This window comes from Dermochelys coriacea, chromosome 2, assembly GCF_009764565.3.
Source record: "Dermochelys coriacea isolate rDerCor1 chromosome 2, rDerCor1.pri.v4, whole genome shotgun sequence".
Taxonomy (NCBI): Eukaryota; Metazoa; Chordata; order Testudines; family Dermochelyidae; genus Dermochelys; species Dermochelys coriacea.
The window spans coordinates 197,649,000-197,672,885 of record NC_050069.1 but is presented as its reverse complement, the minus strand read 5'-3'; the positions used below and the strand labels follow the sequence as shown (position 1 = coordinate 197,672,885).

General features: G+C 43.0%; 1 protein-coding gene across 1 annotated transcript in view; it reads left to right on the top strand.

The window, feature by feature from the left end:
- Positions 1–23,886, top strand: part of ZCWPW2 (zinc finger CW-type and PWWP domain containing 2) — a 124,918-nt gene that overhangs the window by 32,106 nt on the left and 68,926 nt on the right. Inside the window, 2 exon segments of the mRNA XM_043509000.1 lie at positions 18,369–18,381; positions 18,384–18,482. Of these exon segments, the coding sequence (XP_043364935.1) occupies positions 18,369–18,381; positions 18,384–18,482 (112 nt within the window).

Sequence of the window (23,886 nt, the reverse complement as noted above, 5' to 3'; positions counted from 1 at the left end):
ATTTGGAGGGATGGGGGGAACCCAGGCCTGCCCTCTACTCCAGGTTCCAGCCCAGGACCCTGTGGATTGCAGCTGTCTTCAGTTCCTGTGACAGTTGCATGACTGCTACAACTGCCTGGGCTACTTCCCCATGGCCTCCTCCCAGCACCTTCTTTATTCTCACCACAAGACCTTCCTCCTGATGACTAATAATGCTTTTACTTCTCAGTCTTCCAGTAGTATGCCTTCTCACTCTCAGCTTCTTGCACCTCTTGTTCCCAGCTCCTCGCACGCGCATCACAAACTGAAGTGAGCTCCTTTTTAAACCCAGGTGCCCTTATTAGCCAGCCTTAATTGATTCTAGCAGCTTCTTGATTAGCTGCAGGTGTTCTAATCAGCCTGTTTACCTTAATTGTTTCCAGAAAGTTCCTGATTGTTCTAGAACCTTCCCTGTCACCTTACCCAGGGAAAAGGGACCTACTTAACCTGGGGCTAATATATCTGCCTTCTATCACTCTCCTGTAGCCTTCTGGCCTAACCCTGTCACACTACAAATAACATTGTATTAACTGTTTGGAATCTTGGGTTCACTTTTAAGAAATTAAGGATGTAAAATTTAAAAGTCAGCTAATAAAATTTTTTTTATTCTGATAGATGTAAAAAGCAGATTCAGATGAGACTATGCAGTTGCATTTAAAAACACATTTCTGTTCTCTAGCAATTTCTATATATTTCAGAAAAAGTAAACTTACAGTAATAGCCTCATGCAGAAAGACATTAAGGAGAGTAACCAGTTTTATAACTTTCATACAGAGTATTCCATTTTTCTTACAAATTTTTTTTTTTTTTGCACTATATACTTACAGTCGCAGGCAACCTCAAAAGCACACTAGTAATTACTGGTTTACTACTGATTTAGCGAACCTAAAAGACCACCACCTATTTCTAAGTTATTTCCAATTAGTTGTTTTTGCTGAATTTTTAAAAATGAGCCTTGAAAACAGAAAATGTGCATTTACTGTCAATGTGAACTAGAAAAAAATGTAGTCACAAATATTTGCCATAAAACTGCCTCGCTCAAGGCTACTCCAAACCTGCAGCTTTTTCACATGTAAAATGCCCAGTGGAATAATGTACTCTTTCTGTTGCCAAGAGAGGGCATCATAATAGCCTTGTCAACATGTTCATATCTGCCCTCCCCACGCTTCCCTTTAGGCAAAGATGCCACTTTGGGGGTTGTATTGCTTGTCTGTGGTCACCTGGCAGAGGTGAGATTGCAGCTGCAACTTCCTCTTGGTACTTCATATGGTGGCCTTGTGGACTTGTTTACGCTAGCAGAAGTCTGGGTAAAGACCTCTCTTCTGCAGTATGTAATTTAAGAGTGAATCTTGATTATCCACTTTTGTAAATTAGATATTCCTCTTAAGTAAACAGTCAAATAGCTCATTTGCCATGTGGTGTCCTTGCACCACAGAGTGTACCTTTTCTCTATTTTCAGACTTCTACAGACAAAGAGACTGAATTTGTCCCCTGGACCCCTGGAAACTGAACAGCTTTCTCAGAAAATTAAACTCTAGCATATTGACACCAGCAGCAAGGCTTCAGTCCCTTCCCATCCAATGCTCTCAAGACTGGAGCAGGGCTCTCAGTTTTAAAGGATTTCTACGTTAACCTAGTTATCAGAATGGCTCTCAGAAAATACCTGTGTGTGTGTGTGTGTGTGTGTGTGTGTGGTGTGTGTGGACAACCATTATCAAGATATTGCCCTTTGTCCTTTCTACCGCACCAGCAGTATTTACCAAGGGCCTAGCAATGGTCACAACCCATCTCAAGCATTAAGGTATTCCTGTATGTAGAAGTCCAACATAAAGGACATACAGTTTCAATTTTTAAGTCTCTTGATAAATTGGGACACGTCCACACTTGTACAAGCCCAACAAATCTCCTTCATAGGGGCTATCCTGAACTTGTGTTAGGCCAAGGCATATCTTGTAGCACAGAGTCAGGGAAATTTATTAAGCAACCCTACAAAAGCAGTGATAATTCACCTGAGGCTTTAGGTCTCCCGGGCTGTTCCATTTGTCACTTTATGCTTACCTGTGAATGAAGCTGGTACAATACTGATTGGCAGCAAAATTAACTCCAAACATGAACTACATGGGAGCTTTCCAGAGCATGTTTCCAAAAGTCTTCAGGATTCTCTGCTAGTGAGAATTCCCAGACACTGTTTTGCAGGAGTTTATTTCAATTTTCATTCTCAACTGTTATGATCATCACAGATGCATCTGGTGTGTGGACTGGAGCTCACCTTCAGGAGGTTGATATACCACATAGTCTACTCCCTTGTGGACTATGAAGCTCAATATAAGTGTTCTGGAACTCAGTTAATTGTGGGCTCTAATACATATATTTCTTGCAGCTGGCCAAAAGCTGTATTATTCAAGTGCTGAGAGCAATATGCTAGCTATGTGTTTATATCAACAAAAAAGGACATTCTTACTCAGCAACTGTCAGCAGCCAGTGGTCCTGTGAGACTGGTGCCTGGCTCTTGAAGTATACCTGATACCTCTACATCTGACACAAAGAACATTTTCTAGCAGGTTCAGGATTCAGACACAATAGAAATTGTCACTGGAAAGACCATGGTGGATCTGCTGTTCAAAAATTTGGGTAATTTGTCCACAGACTGTACTGCTGCTCGATGGGAAGAGACATATCCTTGGTTTTGCTTCAGAGCAGGGAGATTTGATCACAGATGCATTTCTGTTGGCTTGGAACAAAGGAATTCTTTACATCTTCGCACTGATTTCATTGATCCAATGAGTAATCAGAAGAATGCAACAAAACATAGTTCAAGTCGTACTGGCTGCTGCAGCAGGGGCCAGACAATATTGGTACAGAGATGAAGATCTCTTACAGGAGTCTCCATTTCTTTAAATGGTATTAACTGATTTTCTCTTTCAAGAAGACTCATCCTGCATCCTAATCCAGAATTGCTTCACCTTGTGCTTTGGTTCACAGAACAATGAGCACATCTGCCCTCATGTGCTGTGGAAGTGCAGGAGATTCTGCTACTATCTAGAAATCTATTTACTCTGAAATGTTACACTTGGAAGTAGGAAAGGATTTTCCTCTGTGGGTAGAGGAAAACAGTCCATCTCCTCTTGCAGCATCCATATAACTTATTTGGAGTATTTATTGCATTTAAAGTATCTCAGCTTTTCCTTGCTGACATCTCACGGTGACATCTCAACATATCCTCTGCCAGTGAAGGGCTCCCCATGTCAGTTATCTCACCATCACAAGATTTCTAAAAAGAATAATATTAATAAGCCTCTGACTACCAGGGGATGGATCACTTAATAATCACCCTGTTCATTTCCTTTGATGCATCTGGCATTGGCCACTGTTGGAAGACAGGATACTGGGCTAGATGGACCATTGGTTTGACCCACTATGGCCATTCTTATGTTCTTAAATCTCCCTTCTAGTCATAGAACCCGTTCAATCACAGGGCTTTACTTTGGTATTGTAAAGTTGATAGACTCTCCTTCTCAAACCTTGGGAATGTGCTCTTTGTTTCACATGTTGTTAAAGACTGCATTTTTAATCAAAAGTACATCTGCAGTGAGTGAGTGAGTTGCAGGCTTTAATGGCTAATCTTGATTTAATCTAATCTGTGTTCTTTTAAAAAAAATTTGTATCTGGGAAAAACTAGATTCAATAATTCAGATATAAGAGGACATTAACTTTTTATTTGGATGGGACTACAGCTTTGTCTAGATAAGGAAAAGTGCTTTTTTAAAGTTGTTACCAAAATTGAGTTGGCTAATATGATTTGAAACACTTATCACCTAGTGTTGACACCGTTTTTAATAATTTTACAACTGTGTTAAAGTAATAATGGAAGAAAAAGAAACTCCCCGTGCCCAAGTAGCAGAGAAAAATTTGTATGATCTGTTAAAGATTTCAACAACCTTTTGGTGCTTATAACAGAAAAAGCAACTTGACTTGCGGAAGATGGAACAAAGCCAACTAGTATACATCTCCAGAATAAACTGCACCTCCATGGTTGCCTGTAACAAGCAAAAACCCATATGATGCTGGCCTTTAATCTGACACCATCAGCTCCTAGGAGGCGGACGTCTACTCTTCTCACAGGAACATCCACTACCTCAAATAAGTGGGTCATGGAAATATTGAGAAGAGATTTGCTCTACAAACCTAAAACATCATAAATACTTGATTTATCTAATCCTTCATTCCAAAAAAATCACCAGAGATGGTGATGGAATGGCATGGATGAAGCCATCGCTCATTTCATGTGGAGGACTTTATATTTAAATACACCATGAACACACACTTCCTTGTTGAATTTAAAATTGAGATTCTTCTTAATACTTTACTCTGTTTTCTTAAGGAATCTTTTGTGGCCCATGGATATGAAGGAAGCATACTGGAGATGGAAAAACCAAGATGTCATAATGACTGAAATAAGAAAGCACAAATTCCTAATGTTTTCATGAGCTTTTAGTCAGTCTAATGACATTAAGGTCGCATGGATTAACCAGCTTGATTTAAATAAATTCAAGAGGTGTATAAAGAAAAATAAACAAATGCCAGTTATATTAATTTCTAATTATCAGTGATATTCAGAAATGCAAGTAGTATCAATGAGGATTGAGAAATAGAAGCAGCTTACTCATTTTACTACGAAGTGGTCTTGTTCTACTATTGTTACCACAGACGATACATTACTCAGTATTTAGTTTTTGTTAAATTTATAATTTATTTAAGTGAGTTTTCATGTGAAAATATTAAATTGACGTTATTGGGGGTGTAAAAAGTAAAGTACTCTTGACATTTTGATCCATATGATTGCTCCCAGAAATGTTGTGTTAAAGTAATATCCTATTAATTTTGATCGTTTTAAAATATTCATTTGAAAAAATTAACTTACTAAAATAGATGTTTCAAATGTAAGATAGAACATTGTCAATTTCATCTTATTTATGTTCATAATATTAACTTTGGCATTGTCCATCTAATATTTGAAAGTATTTATTATAAAATAGAATAGTCAAATCAACTCAGAAACCTAACTATTGGTAAATAAAGGTCTGTTAGCATTCACTTAGAAGTTTTGAATTATATACCTGACATTTAAAAAACTTTTACTAATTGTTATAAAGATCATAAACTCCTAAAAATGTTCTTTTAAATAGTTTAATAAAAATACAAAAACTGAATAATTTTTTCTTCTTGCACTGGTACACGTGCAAAGGTATTTTTGTCAAGATGTTATTTTGGCTTGCTTTGGTTTTTTGGCAAGCCCTTAGCATCTTTGTGTCTCAGTTTTCCTCATCTGTAAAAGGGGATGATAATTATTACTATACTTCTCATGCAAGGGCGTTGTGAAGCTTAATCAAAATGTTTGAAGTAGTTTGAAATCCTGGAAGATTCTGTAAATGTAAGGTTTTGTTATTACTATTGCTTAATTTCAATTACCTGCTCAGATTGATGTTTGAAACTTAGAGCTTGCTACTTACTATCAGATCCTTTAGCAAAGGTACTCAAATTGGATTAATTTTGAACAAGTTCTGAAGACACATTTAAGTCATAAAAATTGAGCTTTGTAATGTCTTTCTCACAAATACATCATGCCCAAAAAGTAAGGTTACTTGAAGTGTTTTACCACAAGACTCAGAACTCTTTCCAGTTCACAACTCTGATATTCTCGGTCTTTTACTTAATCTTTTTAAGGTATGTCATATTTTAGTTCCTGGAACTGGGAAATGTTCTTGGAAAACTGCATCCCAGGGAAATTGGAAAAAAGTAGTGTTTCCCAATTTTAAAGTGTATATGGATCTATGAACTGTGGCAATTTTGCAATGTTATGTACTATGTTTGAAAAATATTTTGCAGTTTATTAAAAGCTTGTCAGATGATTTTCAGCCACTTTTAAAAAACCTTGAGACAGTTCAGGCTTCAATCCAAAGTGTTCATTGTAGGGGAAATTGTCTTAAAATTTCTTGCAATACAGTTTCCATCTTTTTATGTTCTGACCGATAATTTGACTTGGTAATAAAACAATTATCTGATTAAAATTTTTCCAAAGAAAAATTATTGTGAGTGAGAAGAAAACACTCTCAGTTCAAAGATTCTCCCAAGTGCTTTTCAGCCTGAGAGCCACTAATCGATGGCATGGGAAAGTTTCAAATTGAACACAGGTCTTATAAAAATGGTTGATTTCTTGAAAATTTAATGGCTTGCTGCTTATGCCCGTTTATCATGTTAATTATTTCATTAAGCACAGTCTTCAGTTTATTACTTACCTACTTTACTGTGAGATCATAAACCCTCGGCTGACCAATCCTGAGGATGCTCTGGCTCTGTACATGATGGGATAGTGCAACTGTAGAGCTGTTGGGGAGGGGACAGAAACTTATGCATCTCTCCTTTTTTTAAAAAAAAAAATCCTGTCCTCATCTCCTAGGGATTGTGATTTCCGTGGAGGGAAAGAGAAAAAGCCGGAAATGGGGTCTGATGAGTCTCTTTGCAGAGGATGTTGGAGGAATGTCATGAGGTTTCTTCTTGCTTCCCCAAAATCACAATGGGAGAGGGAGAATCTTTTGCTCAGTGGTTCTGCCCTCTCCCTGACTGATAGCCATTTCAGACACAGCCCACCAGAATACCTATACTGATCATTCAGATTTTCCTCAGCTATCACTCACTCCATTTCTCCCCTACTGGACTGTTGTGGAGCCACTGATTACCCCTATCTGTCGCTACGTAGACCTTGATACTGTATCCATGCCATAATATCAAGGTGCCTCTGTAGTGTCAGGATGCCTAAAATCATTCACCAGCTTCTTAACTGCTATTTATGGCATCTTGGAGGTGTAATCATGGACTTAATCCTTGGGCAGAGTGTGGAGTTAAATGGCACTAAATTGTTGAGGTGTAATCTGTATTATCTTTCATGGCTCCAAAACCAGACAGTTTTCAGATAGCCTTCAGCTCCTTGTAGACTCCTGAGCCAAGATTAGGCCCACAGTTAGTGAATCTCTATTCTCATCAGTATTTGGAATCCATAGTGGGTTTTTTGACATTGCTGCAAATATGTCTCTTCAGAGCTTAATACAATATTTTGAACACTCCATGACTTTCCCGCTGTTATATTGCTCTCCAGAATTTGACATTGAATGAAAATTGGCAGTTTTAACTAGTGTGAGCTAACAGGCACTTGTACTAAAGCACTTCATTAGCAATTTTAGAAGCAGAAAATTAAACATACATAAAGTACCACTGGTATCCATAAATACTCTAATGTAACATATAGTCATGATTTAAATCAGGCATCTTTCATTCCTAGATTACAAATAGTTTGCCATTGATCCGCACTTTAGGTTTTCTGCACATAGTATATATGACAGATCTAACTGCTCCATTGCATAAAGTTTTAAAAGTGGTAAGCTGTCTCAGCACTTGAGGACACACATTTATTCATTGGCGAGGCACATTGATTAACATCATCAGTTTTCTTTCTAACCAACTTGTGAAGAATTCTATTTTGGAATTCCAGTATTGCTCTTAGGAAAACGTTTTTCTCAACTTTTAAATATTTTTCCAGATTTTACAGTCCTTATCATTAGTTCCTTGTGTGTAAACTATGTAGTTATTTAAAAAGTATTTTATTCTGTGAGAGAGCTCCATTTGAGCAGTCTCCAAGGCTATATTACTGTTTTTTATATTACTATATTACTTTCTTTTGGGTAGTTTTTCTTTATTCTTGTATAGGTAATTTCTTCTTTTGGAGGTAGGGAGAGATACTAATGGTAGAGCTGCTCATGATGTCATTTTTGAGACCTTTCCCAAAACTTCTAGCCAATAAGGTACAGTTTATGCAGAAAACCTTGAACAAGAATTTAGGGCAGAGTTATTTTCTTCCCAAGAGGCAAGATTTTGTTTCTAAAGCCTTAACCTTAAGAGGCTGGGCTGGACTGGTTCTTCAACACAGTTCTGAATTCAAGGAGATCCAAAACATTGCAGTTGAAAGGGGAGCACTGGAGAGCTCTTTAGAAAGCGCACTTTCCTTATGATGGAAAATGTTAACTCTACGTTCCGAAATTTCTTGCTAACTGGGAAACTTCCCGAGAGCCGAGAATAGTCAGTGTTTCTGAGAAATCTGCAAACTGCAGCACTAACCATATCCTGATTTGTTAAAGCACATCTAATGTTCAGTTGACAGTTGGATGTGACATCAAAGTCCATGAAACCTACTTCAACAAAACATTTCAGTGTCTTGGATTCTCCGGTTGCACTTAACCATAAAAGGGTTGCAGTGGTGCCATATTTTCTTGGTGTTCTGTGGACGCGTAAATACTAGAAAAATTCTAAAGTCCAGAGGTGTTTTCTGCATGCACAGGAGCACTCTTCCATTCATAGGCAGCAGATCTACTTTATGCCTTCCCTTAGTTTCCTTTGCTGCCCCCAATCAGTAAGAAACATCAGACAGGAGAAAGTCCTTTTCATTAGTGGTTCTTTGCTAGATTTACTGGCCTTGGTTCTTCAAGTGCTTGCTTATGTCCATTCCAAAGTAGATGTGTGCTTGCCCTGAGCATCACTGCCAGAAGTTTTCCTTCAGTGGTATCCATTGGGTTGGTTCTGCCCGCTGGAGTTGCACGCTCATAACACTGGTACAAGGGTCATGCCAATCTACAGCTCCCCTCAGTTCCTTCTTACCACCCGTTATGGTCACTGGAACTATCTCATCCTTGTGTTCTACAAGAACCCTGCCAGTGGATTTTTCCAAACTTCATTGTGTATAATTTATTTCTTGTTCTTAGTAGTTAGTTAGCTTAGCGGAACCCTGATAAGCAGGGTTAGTCTCTGCCCAGTACTGGACCATGCGTTGGCCTCTAAGTTTTAAGCCTCATGCCATAAGCCTGTGCCTGTGAGCAACCCCCATTCCAGCTGCCTTAAGGGCTTGGGGGAAGCTCACATGCAGGAGAGTTGTAAGATCTCCAAAGACTTCAGGCCCTGCCAAAAAGGATAAAACACACTAAACTAAAATTTATTCTCTTGGAGCAGTGCTAAGATCTTCCTCAGAGCTGGGTCACTCAGTCTTAGTAGTGAGCACTTCAACCTCAGTAAGGAGCAACTTGGCTACTCTTTTGGATCCTTGGCATTCTCCATCACCGGCACTGAGAAGAGATGCTCCTTCCAATTCTCGAGAGCCTTGGCACTATCCACCATCCCTGATGCCAAAGAAAGGCGCTCAAGCAGGAGAACCTTGGCACTGCTCTCCATCACCAATACTGAGGAAAAAACAGAAGTCAGACAGAGGTCAATCCCCAATCCTGAGATTGGAAGGCCAGGGAGACACTAGTAGAGTCCAACTCATGTTGGGTCACTGTGCAGCTCCAACAACTCATGTGGTGCCATTGAGTCGGCCCCAGAGTGGGTACTGTTGAGTCTGGCACCAATAGATTCACTGCTACTGGACTTTCACTGCCCTGGCAGTACTGTTGACATCAGAGGCGTTTGCCATAGTAAGAGACTTACTCTCTGCCTCATCTGTGGCACCTTCGGGAAGGATCTGTGTGGCACGGAGGCCCCAATTGCCTTCAAAGGGGAAACTGGCTGTGATGGCCCATCCCTAGTCTCCTCTTTCCTGGCACCGATCGGCACCACTCCTCCCTGGTCTTCAGGAAGGGAGTCTGAGATAGACTCATAGGCAGAGTCATATGCCTGCCACTGGAGCTGGTGCCCTCACTCCAGTTGGCACTATCCTGCCATGGAACCCAGCCAAGGCATCCCACCCATGACGTGGCTCCCAGGAACGTGGCAGATGCCTCCTCTTCTTCTTCTCCTGATGAGGCTGTCACAGGAACAGAAGTTATGCTTTCTCAGGATGATTATAAATGATCAGGAGCTCCTCAAGAGAGTGGCTCAGGACCTGGGGATCCAAGCAGAGAGATCAGGGAGTCCTCCCATGCCTTGGTAGACATTCTGATGGCAACGGGCCTTTCGAAAGTGTCATTACCCCCTGAATGAGGCCATTACAGAACCCATTAAGACATCGTGGCAGACCCCAGCGTTCCTTCAGCTGATCGCAAAGAAAACTGAAAAGAAGTACTTCGTCCCAGCTAAGGGTTATGAATTCTTACGTATGCATCCACTACCGGGCTCTTTGGATTGTGTCAGCAGCCAATGAGTGGGAACTACGGGGCCAGCACCTAAGGTCAAAGATGCCAAAATTTAGACCTTTTCAGTAGAAAGGTCTATTCAACACGTAGCCTCCAGCTCAGGATTGTAAACCAGCAGGTGGTACTGAGCAGGTATGATTTTAATCCTGGGACTCCATGTTGAAATTTAAAGAGTTGTTACCCCAGGAATCCAGACAAGAATTTGCAGCTCTTATGAGAAGGAAAAGTGCCAAAGGCATCCCTGAAAATAGCCTTGGTGGTGGACTCTGCAGCCCGATCTGTGGCCTCAGCAGTGGCAATGCATAGAACTCATGGCTTCAGTCCTTGGTCCTGCTGCATGAGGTCCAACAGACCTTGCAGGACCTTCCTTCTGAGGGTATGTCACTCTCTTTTCTGAGCAGACAGTCTCTAAATTGCACAAACCAAAGATTTCGAGAACCACCCTGAAGTCCTTAGGACTTTATATACTAGGGCCTGGTCTACACTACGAGTTTGTCGGATTTAGCAGCGTTAAATTGAATTAACCCTGCATCCGTCCACACAACAACTATTTTTTCCGACATGAAGGGCTCTTAAAACCGATTTCTGTACTCCACCAATGAGGGGATTAGTGCTGAAATCGACATCACCGTTTCGAATTAGGATTAGCATGGACGCAATTCGAAGGTATTGGCCTCTGGGAGCTATCCCACAGTGTACCATTGTGACCGCTCTGGACAGTAATCTGAACTTAGATGCACTGGCCAGGTGTACAGGAAAAGCCCCGGGAACTTTTGAATCTCATTTCCTGATTGGCCAGGCGAGCTCATCAGCACAGGTGACCATGCAGTCCCAGAATCGAAAAAGAGCTCCAGCATGAACCGAACAGGAGGTAATGGATCTGATCACTGTAGGGGAGAGGAATCCGTGCTACCAGAACTACCTTCTAAAAGACAAAATGCCAAAACATTTCAAAAAATCTCTGAGGCCATGAGGGACAGACGCAAGGATGCAACACAGCGCTATGTGAAACTTAAGGAGCTCAGACAAGCGTACCAGAAAACCAAAGAATCAAACGGACGCTCCGGGACAGAGCCCCAGACGTGCCGCTTCTATGCTGAGCTGCATGCAATTCTAGGGGGGCCACCACTACTACCCCACCCCTGTCCGTGGACTCCAATGATCGAGTACTCTCCACTATACCTGAGGATTTTGCAGATGGGGAAGATGAGGAGGAAGAGGACGAGCTTGAGGAGAGCACACAACACACCATTCTCCCCAACAGCCAGGATCTTTTTATCACTCTGACTGAAACACCCTCCCAACCCAACGAAGCCGGAGAAGGGACCTCTGGTGAGTGTACCTTTTTAAATATAATACATGTTTTAAAAGCAAGCGTTTTTTAATGATTAAGTAGCCCTGAGGACTTGGGGTGCATTCGTGGCCAGTACAGCTACTGGAAAAGTCTGTTAACATGTTTGGGGATGGAGCGGAAATCCTCCCGGGACATCTCCATGAAGCTCTCCTGGAGGTACTCTAAAAGCCTTTGTAGAAGTTTTCTGGGGAGAGCAGCCTTATTCCGTCCTCCATGGTAGGACACTTTACCACGCCATGCTAGTAGCAAGTAATCTGGTATCATGCATGACAAAGCCTGGCAGCGTATGGTCCCGGTGTCTGTTGGCTTTCAAGCAACATCCATTCTTTATCTCTCTGTGTTTATCCTCAGGAGAGTGATATCATTCATGGTAACGTGGTTGAAATAGGGGAATTTAATTAAGGGGACATCAGAAGTGGCCATTCCTACTGGGCTGTTTGCCTGTGGCTGAAAAGAAATCCTCCCCACAGTTAGCCACGCAGTGGGAGCAGGGGGGGCCATTGGCATTGAGCTGTTTGTGTTCGGCTAGCAGGGATCTTCCCTGATACCAGCCTCGTGGTGGGATGAGAGGTAAGCAATCATCCCAGGAATTGGATTGGGGGGGTTAGTTTGGTTTCTGCTGCTGCACGTTAACAGGAAAACCGCAGCACTAAATGGCCAACTCAACGTGCTTTGCTTGGTATGGGAGAGGAGGGTGCCTGCTGGTATGAAGGTTATAGAAGCCGAAAGACTATGGCTACCATGGCTGCCTGTGAGCTGAATTCTGTTGCCCGGCACTGCGTGTGTGTGATCTTAACACCAAGCTGCAGGCACTCAATACAAGATGCAAAATGCGACATTGTACCAAAATCACATGTGCTATGTAATGTGAATAGTGGTGTTCACCATGAAAGAATATAGCCATTGTTCTGTAAAAAGTATCTTTTTAAATACTTCACCCCCCTTTTTTTTCCTCCAACAGCTGCAAATGTTTCAAGCCTCCCTCCTCCATCCAAAGGCTATCTCAGATAAGGCGGCAAAAAAATGCACGTGCGATTGAAATGTTCTCTGAGCTCATGAAGTCGTCCAGCTCTGACAGAGCTCAGCAGAATGCATGGAGGGGACACAATAGCAGAGTAAGGAAAGTGGCCGATGAACATGAGGAGAGGTGGCAGCAGGAAGATCGGAGGAGGCATGAGGCAACACTGGGGCTACTGCGGGATCAAACGGACATGCTCCGGCATCTGGTGGAGGTTCATGAATGGCAGCAGGATCACAGACTGCTGCTGGAGCCCCTGTTTAACCGCCTTCCCTCCTCCCCAAGTTCCATAACCTCCTCATCCAGACGCCCAAGAACACGGGGTGAAGGGAGGCTCCAGGCACCCAACCACTCACCCCAGTGGACAGCCCAAGCAACAGAAGGCTGTCATTCAACAAGTTTTGAAGTGGCCTTTTCCCTTCCCTCCTACCCTCCTCCCACACCCCACCCAGGCTACCTTGTGAGTTATCTCCCTATTTTTATAATCAATTAATAAAGAATACATGTTTTTTAAACGATAGTGACTTTATTTCCTTTGCAAGCAAGCTGTGATCGAAGGAGGGAGGGCGGTGGCTTACGGGGAATTTAGAGGCAACAAGGGGGCGGGTTTTCATCAAGGAGAAACAAACAGAAGTGTCACACAGTACCCTGGCCAGTCATGAAACTGGTTTTCAAAGCTTCTCTGATGCACAGCGCTTCCTGCTGTGCTCTTCTAATCGCCCTGGTGTCTGTCTGTGTGTATTCAGTGGCCAGGCGATTTCCTTAACTTCCCACCCCAACATAAATGTCTTCCCCCTTACTCTCACAGAGATTGTGGAGTACACAGCAAGCAGCAATAACAATGGGAATATTGGTTCGCTAAGGTCTGAGCGAGTCAGTAAACTGCACCAGCAACCCTTTAACGTCCAATGCACACTCTACCACCATTCTGCACTTGCTAAGCCTATAGTTGAATAGCTCCTTACTACTGTCCAGGGTGCCTGCGTACGGCTTCATGAGCCAGGGCATTAAGGGGTAGGCTGGGTCCCCAAGGATAACTATAGGCATTTCAACATCCCCAACAGTTATTTTCTGGTCTGAGAAGTAAATCCCTTCCTGCAACTATTTAAACAGACTAGAGTTCCTGAAGACGCAAGCGTCATGAACCTTTCCTGGCCACCCCACGTTGATGTTGGTGAACGTCCCTGGTGATCCACCAGTGCTTGCAGCACTATTGAAAAATACCCCTTGCGGTTTATGTACTGGCTGCCCTGGTGGTCCGGTGCCAAGAGAGGAATATGCGTTCCGTCTATAGCCCCACCACAGTTAGGAAATCCCTTTGCAGTAAAGCCATCTAGTATGACCCTGCACATTTCCCAGAGTCACTACCTTTGATAACAGCAGCTCAATGATTGTATTGGCTATTTGCATCACAGCAACCCCCACAGTAGATTTGCCCACTCCAAATTGATTACCGACTGACCGGTAGCTGTCTGGCGTTGCAAGCTTCCACAGGGCTATTGCCACTCACTTGTGAACTATGAGGGCTGCTCTCATCTTAGTATTCTTGCGCTCCAAGGCAGGGGAAAGCAAGTCACAAAGTTCCATGAAAGTGCACTTACGCATGCGAAAGTTTCGGAGCCACTGGGAATCATCCCAAACCTGCAACACTATGCGGTCCACCAGTCTGCGCTTGTTTCCCAGGCCAGAATCGGCGTCCACGGCATGAGTCTGCCCCAGTAACACCATCATCTCCAAATTGCCAGGGACTGCGGTTTTAGAAAAATCTGTGTTATGTCCTCATCACCGTGCTGCCGTTGCCTCCTCACCTGGTTTTTCAGATGCTGGTTTTGCATAAACCGCATAATAATGCGCGAGGGTGTTTACTAGGTCATAACTGCTCCGGTGAGCTGAACGGGCTCAATGCTTGCCATGCTATGGCATCTGCTCGGGCAATCCAGGGAAAAGGGCACGAAATGATTTTCTGCGGTTGCTTTCATGGAGGGAGGGTTGACGGACGACATTTACCCATAACACCCATGACACATTTTTGGCCCCGTCAGGCATTGGGAGCTCAGCCCAGAATTACAATGGGCAGCTGGGACTGTGGGATAGATACCCACAGTGCAGTGCTCGGAATGTCGACGCTTGCTTTGTGGATGCACACCGCCGAATTAATGCTGAATTAATGTGCTTAGTGTGGATGCATGTACTCGACTTTATACAATCTGTTCCCAAATCCAACTTCTTAACATTGGAGTACTTTTGTAGTGTAGACATGGCCGAGCATGTAGGAGGAAACATTATAAGAAAGCTTACTTCCATATCTCAATCTTTCAGGGACCAGAAGATCCTCAGGTTCATCATGAACCATGTGCACTACCAATTTTTGGTTCTCCTTGTTCAGCCTGTCACTGGCCCCTTGGGTTTTCACGCAGTGTATGATAGTCGTCGCAGCCTTTCTGAGAAGACAAAGGGGTTCAGGTCTATCCTTACCTTGATGACTGACTGCTGGACAGAGGTTGGACCAAGGTCAGGTGGAGTCCAATATAAAGTTAATCCAGTCAACATTCCAGGACTTGAGCCTCCTGATAAATGTGCAGCAGTCTATTCTCTCCCAGGGATGAAAGTGGGCCGGTATGGTGTAACGGTAAGAAGCCAGTACTGCCCCCACCACTCTGTTCGTGGCCCTGGGGGAGGTAAAAGGGGCAACAACATTAAAGCGCTGCCCCCTCCCCCCACCACACACTCATAGACCTCTCTGTGGAGATGCCAGTTCTATTTCTATAGCCCAGACCTGATCTCCCAGGACCACAGCTGCCTGCCTTGGGTCCCTTCATCTGATAGCTGGAAGCTTCATGGCGGAACCCAACAGAGCAGCATGCTCAGGACACGTTTGTTAGGTACTCTAGAAAGCAAAAAGCTATCCACCAAAGCTATTACCTGGCAAAGTGAAAAAGGTTCTGAATCCAGTGTATCGCAGAAGGGCATCTCACTTATGCAGTCCACAATACCATTTATTTGGACACATTACTACACCTGAAACAAGTTCTAACCATGTCATCTCCTAGGGTTCACCTGGCCTCAATCTCAGCTTTTCCCCCATGGGTGAATGGCCATTCCGTGTTCTCAAACACCATTGTAATTGGTTCTTAAGGGCCTTGAGGGATTGTACCCCCAGGTATGGCAACCTGGTATTGTGAAAACTGAGCTGCTGGCAACATATTGTCTGCTCTACCTGTCCTGGTAGGTGACCTTCCTGATGGCCATTATGTCTGCCAGAAGGGTCTCAGAGATCCAGACCCTCACTTCAGTACCACCATATTCTTCAGAACCATGGTATCCTTCAAGGACAAGGTCCAATTGCGTACTCATGCAGCTTTCCTTCCAAAGGTGGTTTCACAGTTCCATATAAGTCAGGATATTTTCCTACTGGTCTTCTATCCAAAATCACATGTCAACAGAGAAGAACAGAGACTCCACTTGCTAGACATCAGACGACACTGGCTTTCTACATAGAAAGTACTAAGCCATTTTGGAAACTACTCAGCTATTCATGGCCATTGCAGACTGAATGGAAGGTCTTTCCATCTCAGCCCAGAAAAATTCATCATGGATCATATCCTGCGTCTGCACATTGCTATGACCTAGCAAAGGTACCTGCTCCTCCTCCTGCCCTGATAGCACATTCCACAAGGGCATCTTCGGCAGCATTCATAGCACAAGTTCTTGTCCAGGACATTTGTAGAGCAGCAATGTGGTCGTCAGTTCACACTTTTGCTTCTCACTACACCATCACCCAGCAGGCTAGAGACAATGTTGTATTTGGCCAAGCGGTGATGCAATCAACATGTCAAACTCTGAACCCTCCACCTGCACCTGTTTAGGAGTCACCTACATTGGAATGCACAAGAGCACGCATGCAAAAAAGAAAAAAAGGTTACTAACCTTTCCGTAACTTGTTCTTTGAGATGTGTTGCTCTTGGCCATTCCAAGACCTTCCTTCCTATCTCTGTGTCAGATTTGGCCGGCAAGGAGATTGGCAGGACCCTTTATCCTGGAGCTATGACCGCGCGACTCCAGGGGGAACCAGAGCTGACCCGATGGATACTACTGAGGGAAAACTTTCTGTCGGCTGTGCTCGGGGTGAGCATGCACCTTCATTGGAATGGACATAAGAAGCGTATCTCAAAGTAGAAGAGTTACAGAAAGCTTGATAACCATTTTTTCTCAGACCTCATAATATTGTCTTTTCAATCACTTCTGCATATTCCCATTAAAGAAAATCTGTTAACATAAAGAGCCCAAAAATAGTCAGGAAGCTCCAGTAAACAGCTTAGATGTTGGTAGAAGATAAGACGTTCATTAGCAGTATTCAATACTCTTTATCACAGAGAGAGAAAAACCTACAACTTCTGAATATGCATGGATAAGATGCAGATTTAAATACTGGGGCCTAGTAACAAGATAAATCATTTTCTTCAGGATGGATTTTCCCTGCCACAAATGTTCCTTGTAAATGTGTTTCAGCCATATATGGATATATTCATTATGGGACTGAGGATAGTAGCCAAGAATAAATTTCACTTTACATCAAACATTTCAAATTGTTTTTTCTTCTAAGGTATCCGTTTCCTTTATAGTAATGAAATTTCAGCTGATATGTCTCATTGCATATTATAGAAGAGCTAAAATGCTATTTTAAATGTTCAGTGTTTCCATATATACCAGTATTGCAGCTTCTATTCATCCACAGCAAATAAATTACTTGAGCAGTTGAGTAGAATCTAGTGTTTAATCTGTAGACTGTGCTGCCAACTCTTCTAAGAGCTGCCTTTAGTAGCCCTCTCAAAATGCAGTCATCTGTACTCTTCTTACTGTTTCATTCTCTTCCTAGAGCTCTGCATTCGGAATCTAGGTGAGGATAGATCAAGGTTGCAAAGAGCTGGAAGAGGAGATCCAGAAGCCCCAAGAGAGTCTTCAACAGACCTGCCTTAATCATGTTGTGCAACATCCTTTTGGTGCCTCTACACTGTACCCTCCCCAAGTGGCAGCACTCCTTCCACCATCACCACATCCTCCTTCCATAAAAGCATGTTCTCTCTTCTTCCTTCCTTCCGCCTTACCCCACAGTCACCACATCATCTCACTTTCTCCTCTCCAAATAACTAGCCCAGAGAGTACTTTCCATCTCCCACTACAAAGTAGGCTACCTTTGCAAAGTTTACACAAATCTTACAAACACAGACTGGAATAATAGGTATTTCCTGGTCTAGTATGTTTTTGCAAGACTGCATAATATTGTAGTCAGGTATTTCTTTCAGATGAAAATAAATATTATGTAGTCGCATCTGTTATAGATCAGGATAAACTTTCTCTAGGAGTGTTTCATAAAGGTTTATGAATGATATTGTAAGTATTCTGGTGAATGAAGATCATTTTGGGGTTTCATTCTGCAGTCCGTATAGACTCGAAATGTTGATTTCATTAAGAAGGAAATTAAACACAATAAAGAGCTACAGAACTGGGCTCTCTGCAGCACTTTGGAATTCACATTCTATGTTGAAAGGGAGCCAATTACAAAAAAAATACTGTAAAATTTTTATCCTTTACACCAGAGTAATTTACCAGAATAGATACAGGAGCATTTATCTTGAACTGAAGCCCTCTGAGTTAATCTAAATGCTTCGCTGTCTAGAATTCTTTTCTAGTCATTATTAAATATTTCTGAAGTACTATTTTTTGTTTGTTTTTTTTTAACTCATGCAAGTGTAGAAAAATGGAGTAACAGTAAGGTATTTAGTAAAAGTTCTCTTTATTTCTATAGCCAGAACAATGCAAGAGAAAAAGAAATGGTATAAGAGTGCATTGGAAGAAGCAAACAAATTACTTGCATTTTCTGCTCCGCAAAGACTTGAAATGTGCCAGCTATCAGAAAATGGTATAATTCATATTTTTCAGCATTGTTTGTAAATAAAGTTATAGTCATGTGCAGAGAGGTTTTTTCAGTCATAATGATGGAAGATTTCTTTTTAAGAATATGCTAATATTATAATAGGAAAAATGTAGTGTGTATAGTATAGTATATGTCTCACTCTCAATGGATTTCCTTCACAGATGCCCTTGTATCGAAAGGAGATGTTGGTTCACAAGTAATTTTATAATTGAGTATTATTAAAATAATTACTTTTGCATGGCTACCTGAGAAAGTGATGTGCAATTACTCTTGTCTAAGATATTAAAAAAAAATTGGTTGGTTTAAAAGGACCTTGCCATTCATAAGGCGAAGGTTATGACAAGCCTAACCTGTTTTATCTAAACATAAACCATAAAAGGCAAAAAAAGACAAAGGAAGTATACGGTTGATATTTTTTTCCAGGACCAGTCTAGTCTATAACACAGTTTGCAAAGAGATTGATAGCACAGTTAGTGCTAATCTGGATAGGGAAACTGAGGAAATCATTTTAGCATCGTTCTGAGAAAAACAATACTTAAATCATCTTTTTAGCTTGCTTTTGTCTTAGATAATTGATCTAAACTTTTGTTTTAAAGTATAGCGTTAAATACATGAAAACAACCATATGCTCTTTTCTTCTTTTGGAATATTGCAGACAAACATCTTCATAGTTAACCTTTAAGTTAGCTTTAATTTTTTATTGTTCTGTAAGCAGTAGAGGTCTGTTGACTTTCAGAGCTGGGGGAAGTAAGCTATTTTGCCATTTTTTGTTTTGTAATGTGGGTTGGTGTGCCTAGTGCTCTGGATGAGTGCTACTTTTTTATTTTTCTGTAATCCAGAGAAATAACATTAACCATCGCAATTAAACCAACGAGTACAATATTAATAAAAAGATAATGTGCTAAGGATACATGTAGTTGATAGCTAAGAGTAGTGAGGCATGTTCATCAAAAATAGGAATCTTGTGCATTGTAGCTGTATTTTTATATTGTGTATCCTGCATTATTTAATCCCCTAGGAGCTCATCAGACTTAAAATTATGATGTAAACACGTGTTGCTTTTACAAATTGACAACATACTTTGAGGTTATCCCAATGTAATTCTAAGCCCCAACCCATGCTAGACAACTATGAAGAGATTTACCAGTGGGAACCTCAGGTAATATTGTTTTTCAGGTGTGTATATAGTGCCTCCTAGAGTGCAAATACTGCAGTACTGTTTGACAAGATGCTCACTTCTGCCTGAACTGGGCTAGCAGAGTGGATAAACATTGGAGGACCTGGATTCTTCCCATCCACTCTGGGAAGCTAGCACTATTAGCAGCATTATCTTAGAATAGTCTTTGTATTCATCCTCAGACCAGGGACACTAGTAAATGAAGGGTCCTTGTATTCTGTCTCCATCCCCCTGTATACCTGCACAAAGCTGGGCACAGTCAAGCACTGTTCTAAACATTCTATATATGTATTTGTTCCCTAAGTATTCTACTCAAATGCAGAATTTCAGTTTGTGTAATATTAAATGCACCACAGCATCTCTCCAGTCTGGCACTTAGAGACTTACCTGTACTCATTTACCCCAAAGTTAGCCATAGTGCCATTTATTTTGTCATGGGAACTTTTCTTCTATTACTAAATGTTAACATCTCAAAACCTCACAGATAACATTTCCGCTGGGTTTTGCACAAACAGCCTTTCCCAAACGCTCCTTGAGTATCTTTTTCTCTTTTGGGACTCAGCTTAGCCAAATTAAATAACTTTATGGAAGGGAGAGCTTGTGTACCTTCTACACCAGGAAAAGGTTCTGTAATACTAGTAAATTAAATCTGCTCCTGTTTAAAAGCCAAATCTAAGCAATAATGCTTAGTAAGTATATGAAGATAAAAGATGGTTACTACTTTCTTGTAACTGTTGTTCTTCAAACTGGTGTTCTTCGAGAGGTGTGTTGACATCCATTCAAATTAGGTGTGCACGTGCTGCGTGCACGGTCATCGGAAACTCTTTCCCTTAGCAGCTTCTGTTGGATTGGCCAGGGAGCCCCTTGGAGTGGCTCCCTCATGGCACTCAATGTATGACCCTGCCAACCCGATCCCCTTCGATTCCTTCTTGCTGGCTACTCCGACAGAGGGGAAGGAGAGGGGTATTGGAATGGACGTGAACAGCACCTCTCGAAGAACAACAGTTACAAGAAGATGAGTAACCGTGTTTTCTTGGAGTGATTGTTCACGTCTATTCCAATTAGATGACTCTGAAGCTCTCCCATGGGGGTGGAGCGATGGTATGTGCTGCGGAGTCGGTTGAGTGAGGCCTTCAGGGATGTCCTGGCAATTGCCTTCTCCTCCACGACTAGATCCAAGAACTCAGCCTTTGAGTCAGTGAGAAGTAACTCCTTATATTTTGACATGGGGTCCCACGAGTTAAAATTATACTTGCTGAGGATAGCTTGCTGGTTAGCTATCCTGAGCTGTAGACCCCCTGTGGCATAAATTTTCCTGCCAAAGAGGTCCATCCATTTGGCCTCTTTGGCCTTAGGAGCTGGTGCTTGTTGACCCTGATGCTCCTTCTCATTCACCACAGAGACCACCAGGGAGCAAGGGTGTGGGTGGGAGAACAAAAATTCATAGCCCTAAGAGGGAACAAAGTATTTTATTTCCATATCCCTGGCAGTTGGTGGAATGGAGTCTGGAGTCTGCCACAAAGCACTATAATTATTGCCAATAGTCTTAATTACTGGCAATGCCACTCTGGAAGGGCCCTCCGGTGTAAGAATGTCCACCACTGGGTCCTCTGGCTCAATGACTTCCTCCGCCTGTAGGCCCATATTACGGGCGATGTGGCGGAGTAGGTCCCGGTGGGCCTGTGGTCGATTGGCAGAGGACCTGAAGTTGAGGCCACTGCCTCATCAGTTGAAGACAAAGAAGAGGACAGTGGAGGCACAGGGTCATCATGGCCCACCATGTGCTCAGGTTGGTCCTGGACCACGTTGGTGCCAGTTTCGATTTGCCCTCTGTAGTATGCGGGGGCAGTCTGGATAGAGCCGCCTCTGAGGGGTGGTTCTGTCCACTGGTGACCGTGCCCGGTGATGCCCCAATGTAATGGACCTAGAAACCCTGGAAGGGGTACCATGGGCCTAATGCTAAGCTCAAGGGGTCCAGAAGGGCCATTGTGCAGTGAATGGCCATTGAGGTTGCCAGGATGAAGGAGCATGTCTCCTGCGCTTGACTGGCCTGTGCCTACTATGCTGTGAGTAGTAGGAGCCGTCCTCAGAATCCAAGGATCCTGAGGGGGACAACAATGGCGGTGCCAAGGATCCCTGTGCTGGCAGTTGGTGCTGAGAAGAGGAAGTCAGAGATCGGTGCCGCAACGACTGTGTAGATGAACGATGTTGACTTTCCTGCGACTAAAACTCATTCCGCAAGTCGGATGCCGGGACGCAGTTCCTATGTTCCCGATGCCACATCATGGTCCCAGACAATAGCGGGTGATCGTGCCCGGTGCTGATTTCCCTGGTGCTGGAGATCCCAAGTGATGCGCTTCCTGGGTCTTGCTGTCATGTACCAGGGCTGGGGGTGAAGAAGACCGGGAACTGTGCCATGAACAGTGCCGGTCTGGAGAGGAAGGTGGCCTCATCAGTGGCGGTTTGCTTCTAGATGGCACCATGTAGGTGGTGCCATGGGCTTGTTTCTAACAGCAGGGGGCTGAGATAGAGTACTTTCTACAAGGTCCCTTGCTGCCTCAAAAGTATTTGGCGTGGAGGGGGCTTCCAACTCCTCCATCAATTTGAGCCCGCCGGAGAGTCACTGGGTGCTGGACTCAATGGTGCTGACTGGGTCGCCGGAGTTGATGTCACGGGGTCTTGCTGTTTGGAAGTTAAGTCATTCCTCTGGGGCAGTAAGGTCTCCCCCTGATAGTCTCGCTTTCTGAGGAAAGCTCCCTCTGTTGGCTTCTTATGCACTTAAGGGCACTGGGGATGTTGACTGGTGCCGGGGATCTTCTACCGAGGGTCTCTAGCACCAGACCCCTTCCTCAGTACCGGTTCTCGAACCGACGCCGGGACGCTGCACACCGAGCTTGAGCCCGGGACTTGGCGGTCAGGTGCCGCAGGACGGAGTACGGCTTCCATCAGTAATTGTTTCAAACGGAAGTTGCTTCCTTCCTAGTCCTAGGCTTGAAAGCCTTGCAGATCTTGCAACGCTCAGACTGGTGCGCCTCCCCAAGACACCTCAAGCACAAATAGTGAGGGTTACTGTTCGGCATAGGCTTCTTGCATAGACCGCAAGATTTAAATTCTTGGGCTTGAGGCATGCCCAAGGCAGGGTGAGAGGAATGATCCACTCACTGACTACACTACTACTAATAAGTAACACAAGAAAATAAAGAAATATTTAAAAAAAAACCCCTAAGAATGGATAAGGGAAGACTTGCAGGTGACCAAGCTAATGCAATTCGAATGCTACCACAGATTGTAAGAAGGAACTGAAGGGGGGTCGGATCAGCAGGATCATTTATTGAGCACCATGTGGGCACCAGTCCAGGGGGCTCCCTGGCTGACCTGATGGGAACTGCTAAGGGAAAAGGTTTCCAATGACTGGGCATGCAGCACGCGCACACCTAATTGGAATCAACTTGAAAATTACTCGAAGAAGAATATTGGTGCTTTGTAAAACTCTAGTGGAAAGAGACTGGAGGCTCGGTGCCATAATAACGTTGCCCCATTGAGAATAGGTTTTGACACAACAAGCATTAGGCTTGCCATAATTTGTGTTTTAGACCCATATCTTTCCTGGCCCAATGGGACAAAGACTTCTAATAGAGATTGTCAATGCTCCTTTTAAGGATGGCAGAATGAAGAAAGCTCTGAAACAGGATTTTCCAATCTTTCAGATTTTTCCTTATGAACATTTTGCAACTACATGCTGTTAACTTGGCAAGGACTGCCAGGGACATTACAAGACAAACTGATAGGGCTCTCTCACAGGAGAGGACTGCAACTGGCTTTCTCTAGCTAGTTACTCAGTAGATTTTGACTGTCCCTGAAGAAGGAATACACAGTTTTTGTTGCAGAAGTCTTAAAATTCTTGTTCCATTTTCAGACTCCTATCTCTGTGGGCTCGTCTACACATATATTTAGTTCACAGCAAGTGGAGATGTAAATCTACTGTACACTAACCTGCTGCACATGTAGGTGTTTATGTGGACCCTGCTGCTGTGCTCTATAATCTAGTCCTCACCTAGACTAGATTAAGCAGGCCTAGATTAAAGCACTAGGAAATAGTTAGTGTGCAGCAGCAGGGTCCACACATCCATCAATGATGGACTCACTAAGTGCCTCTGTCTGGTTGAAGCACATATAATATACAAGAGCTGTGCATGCTGCTCCTTTTAAAGA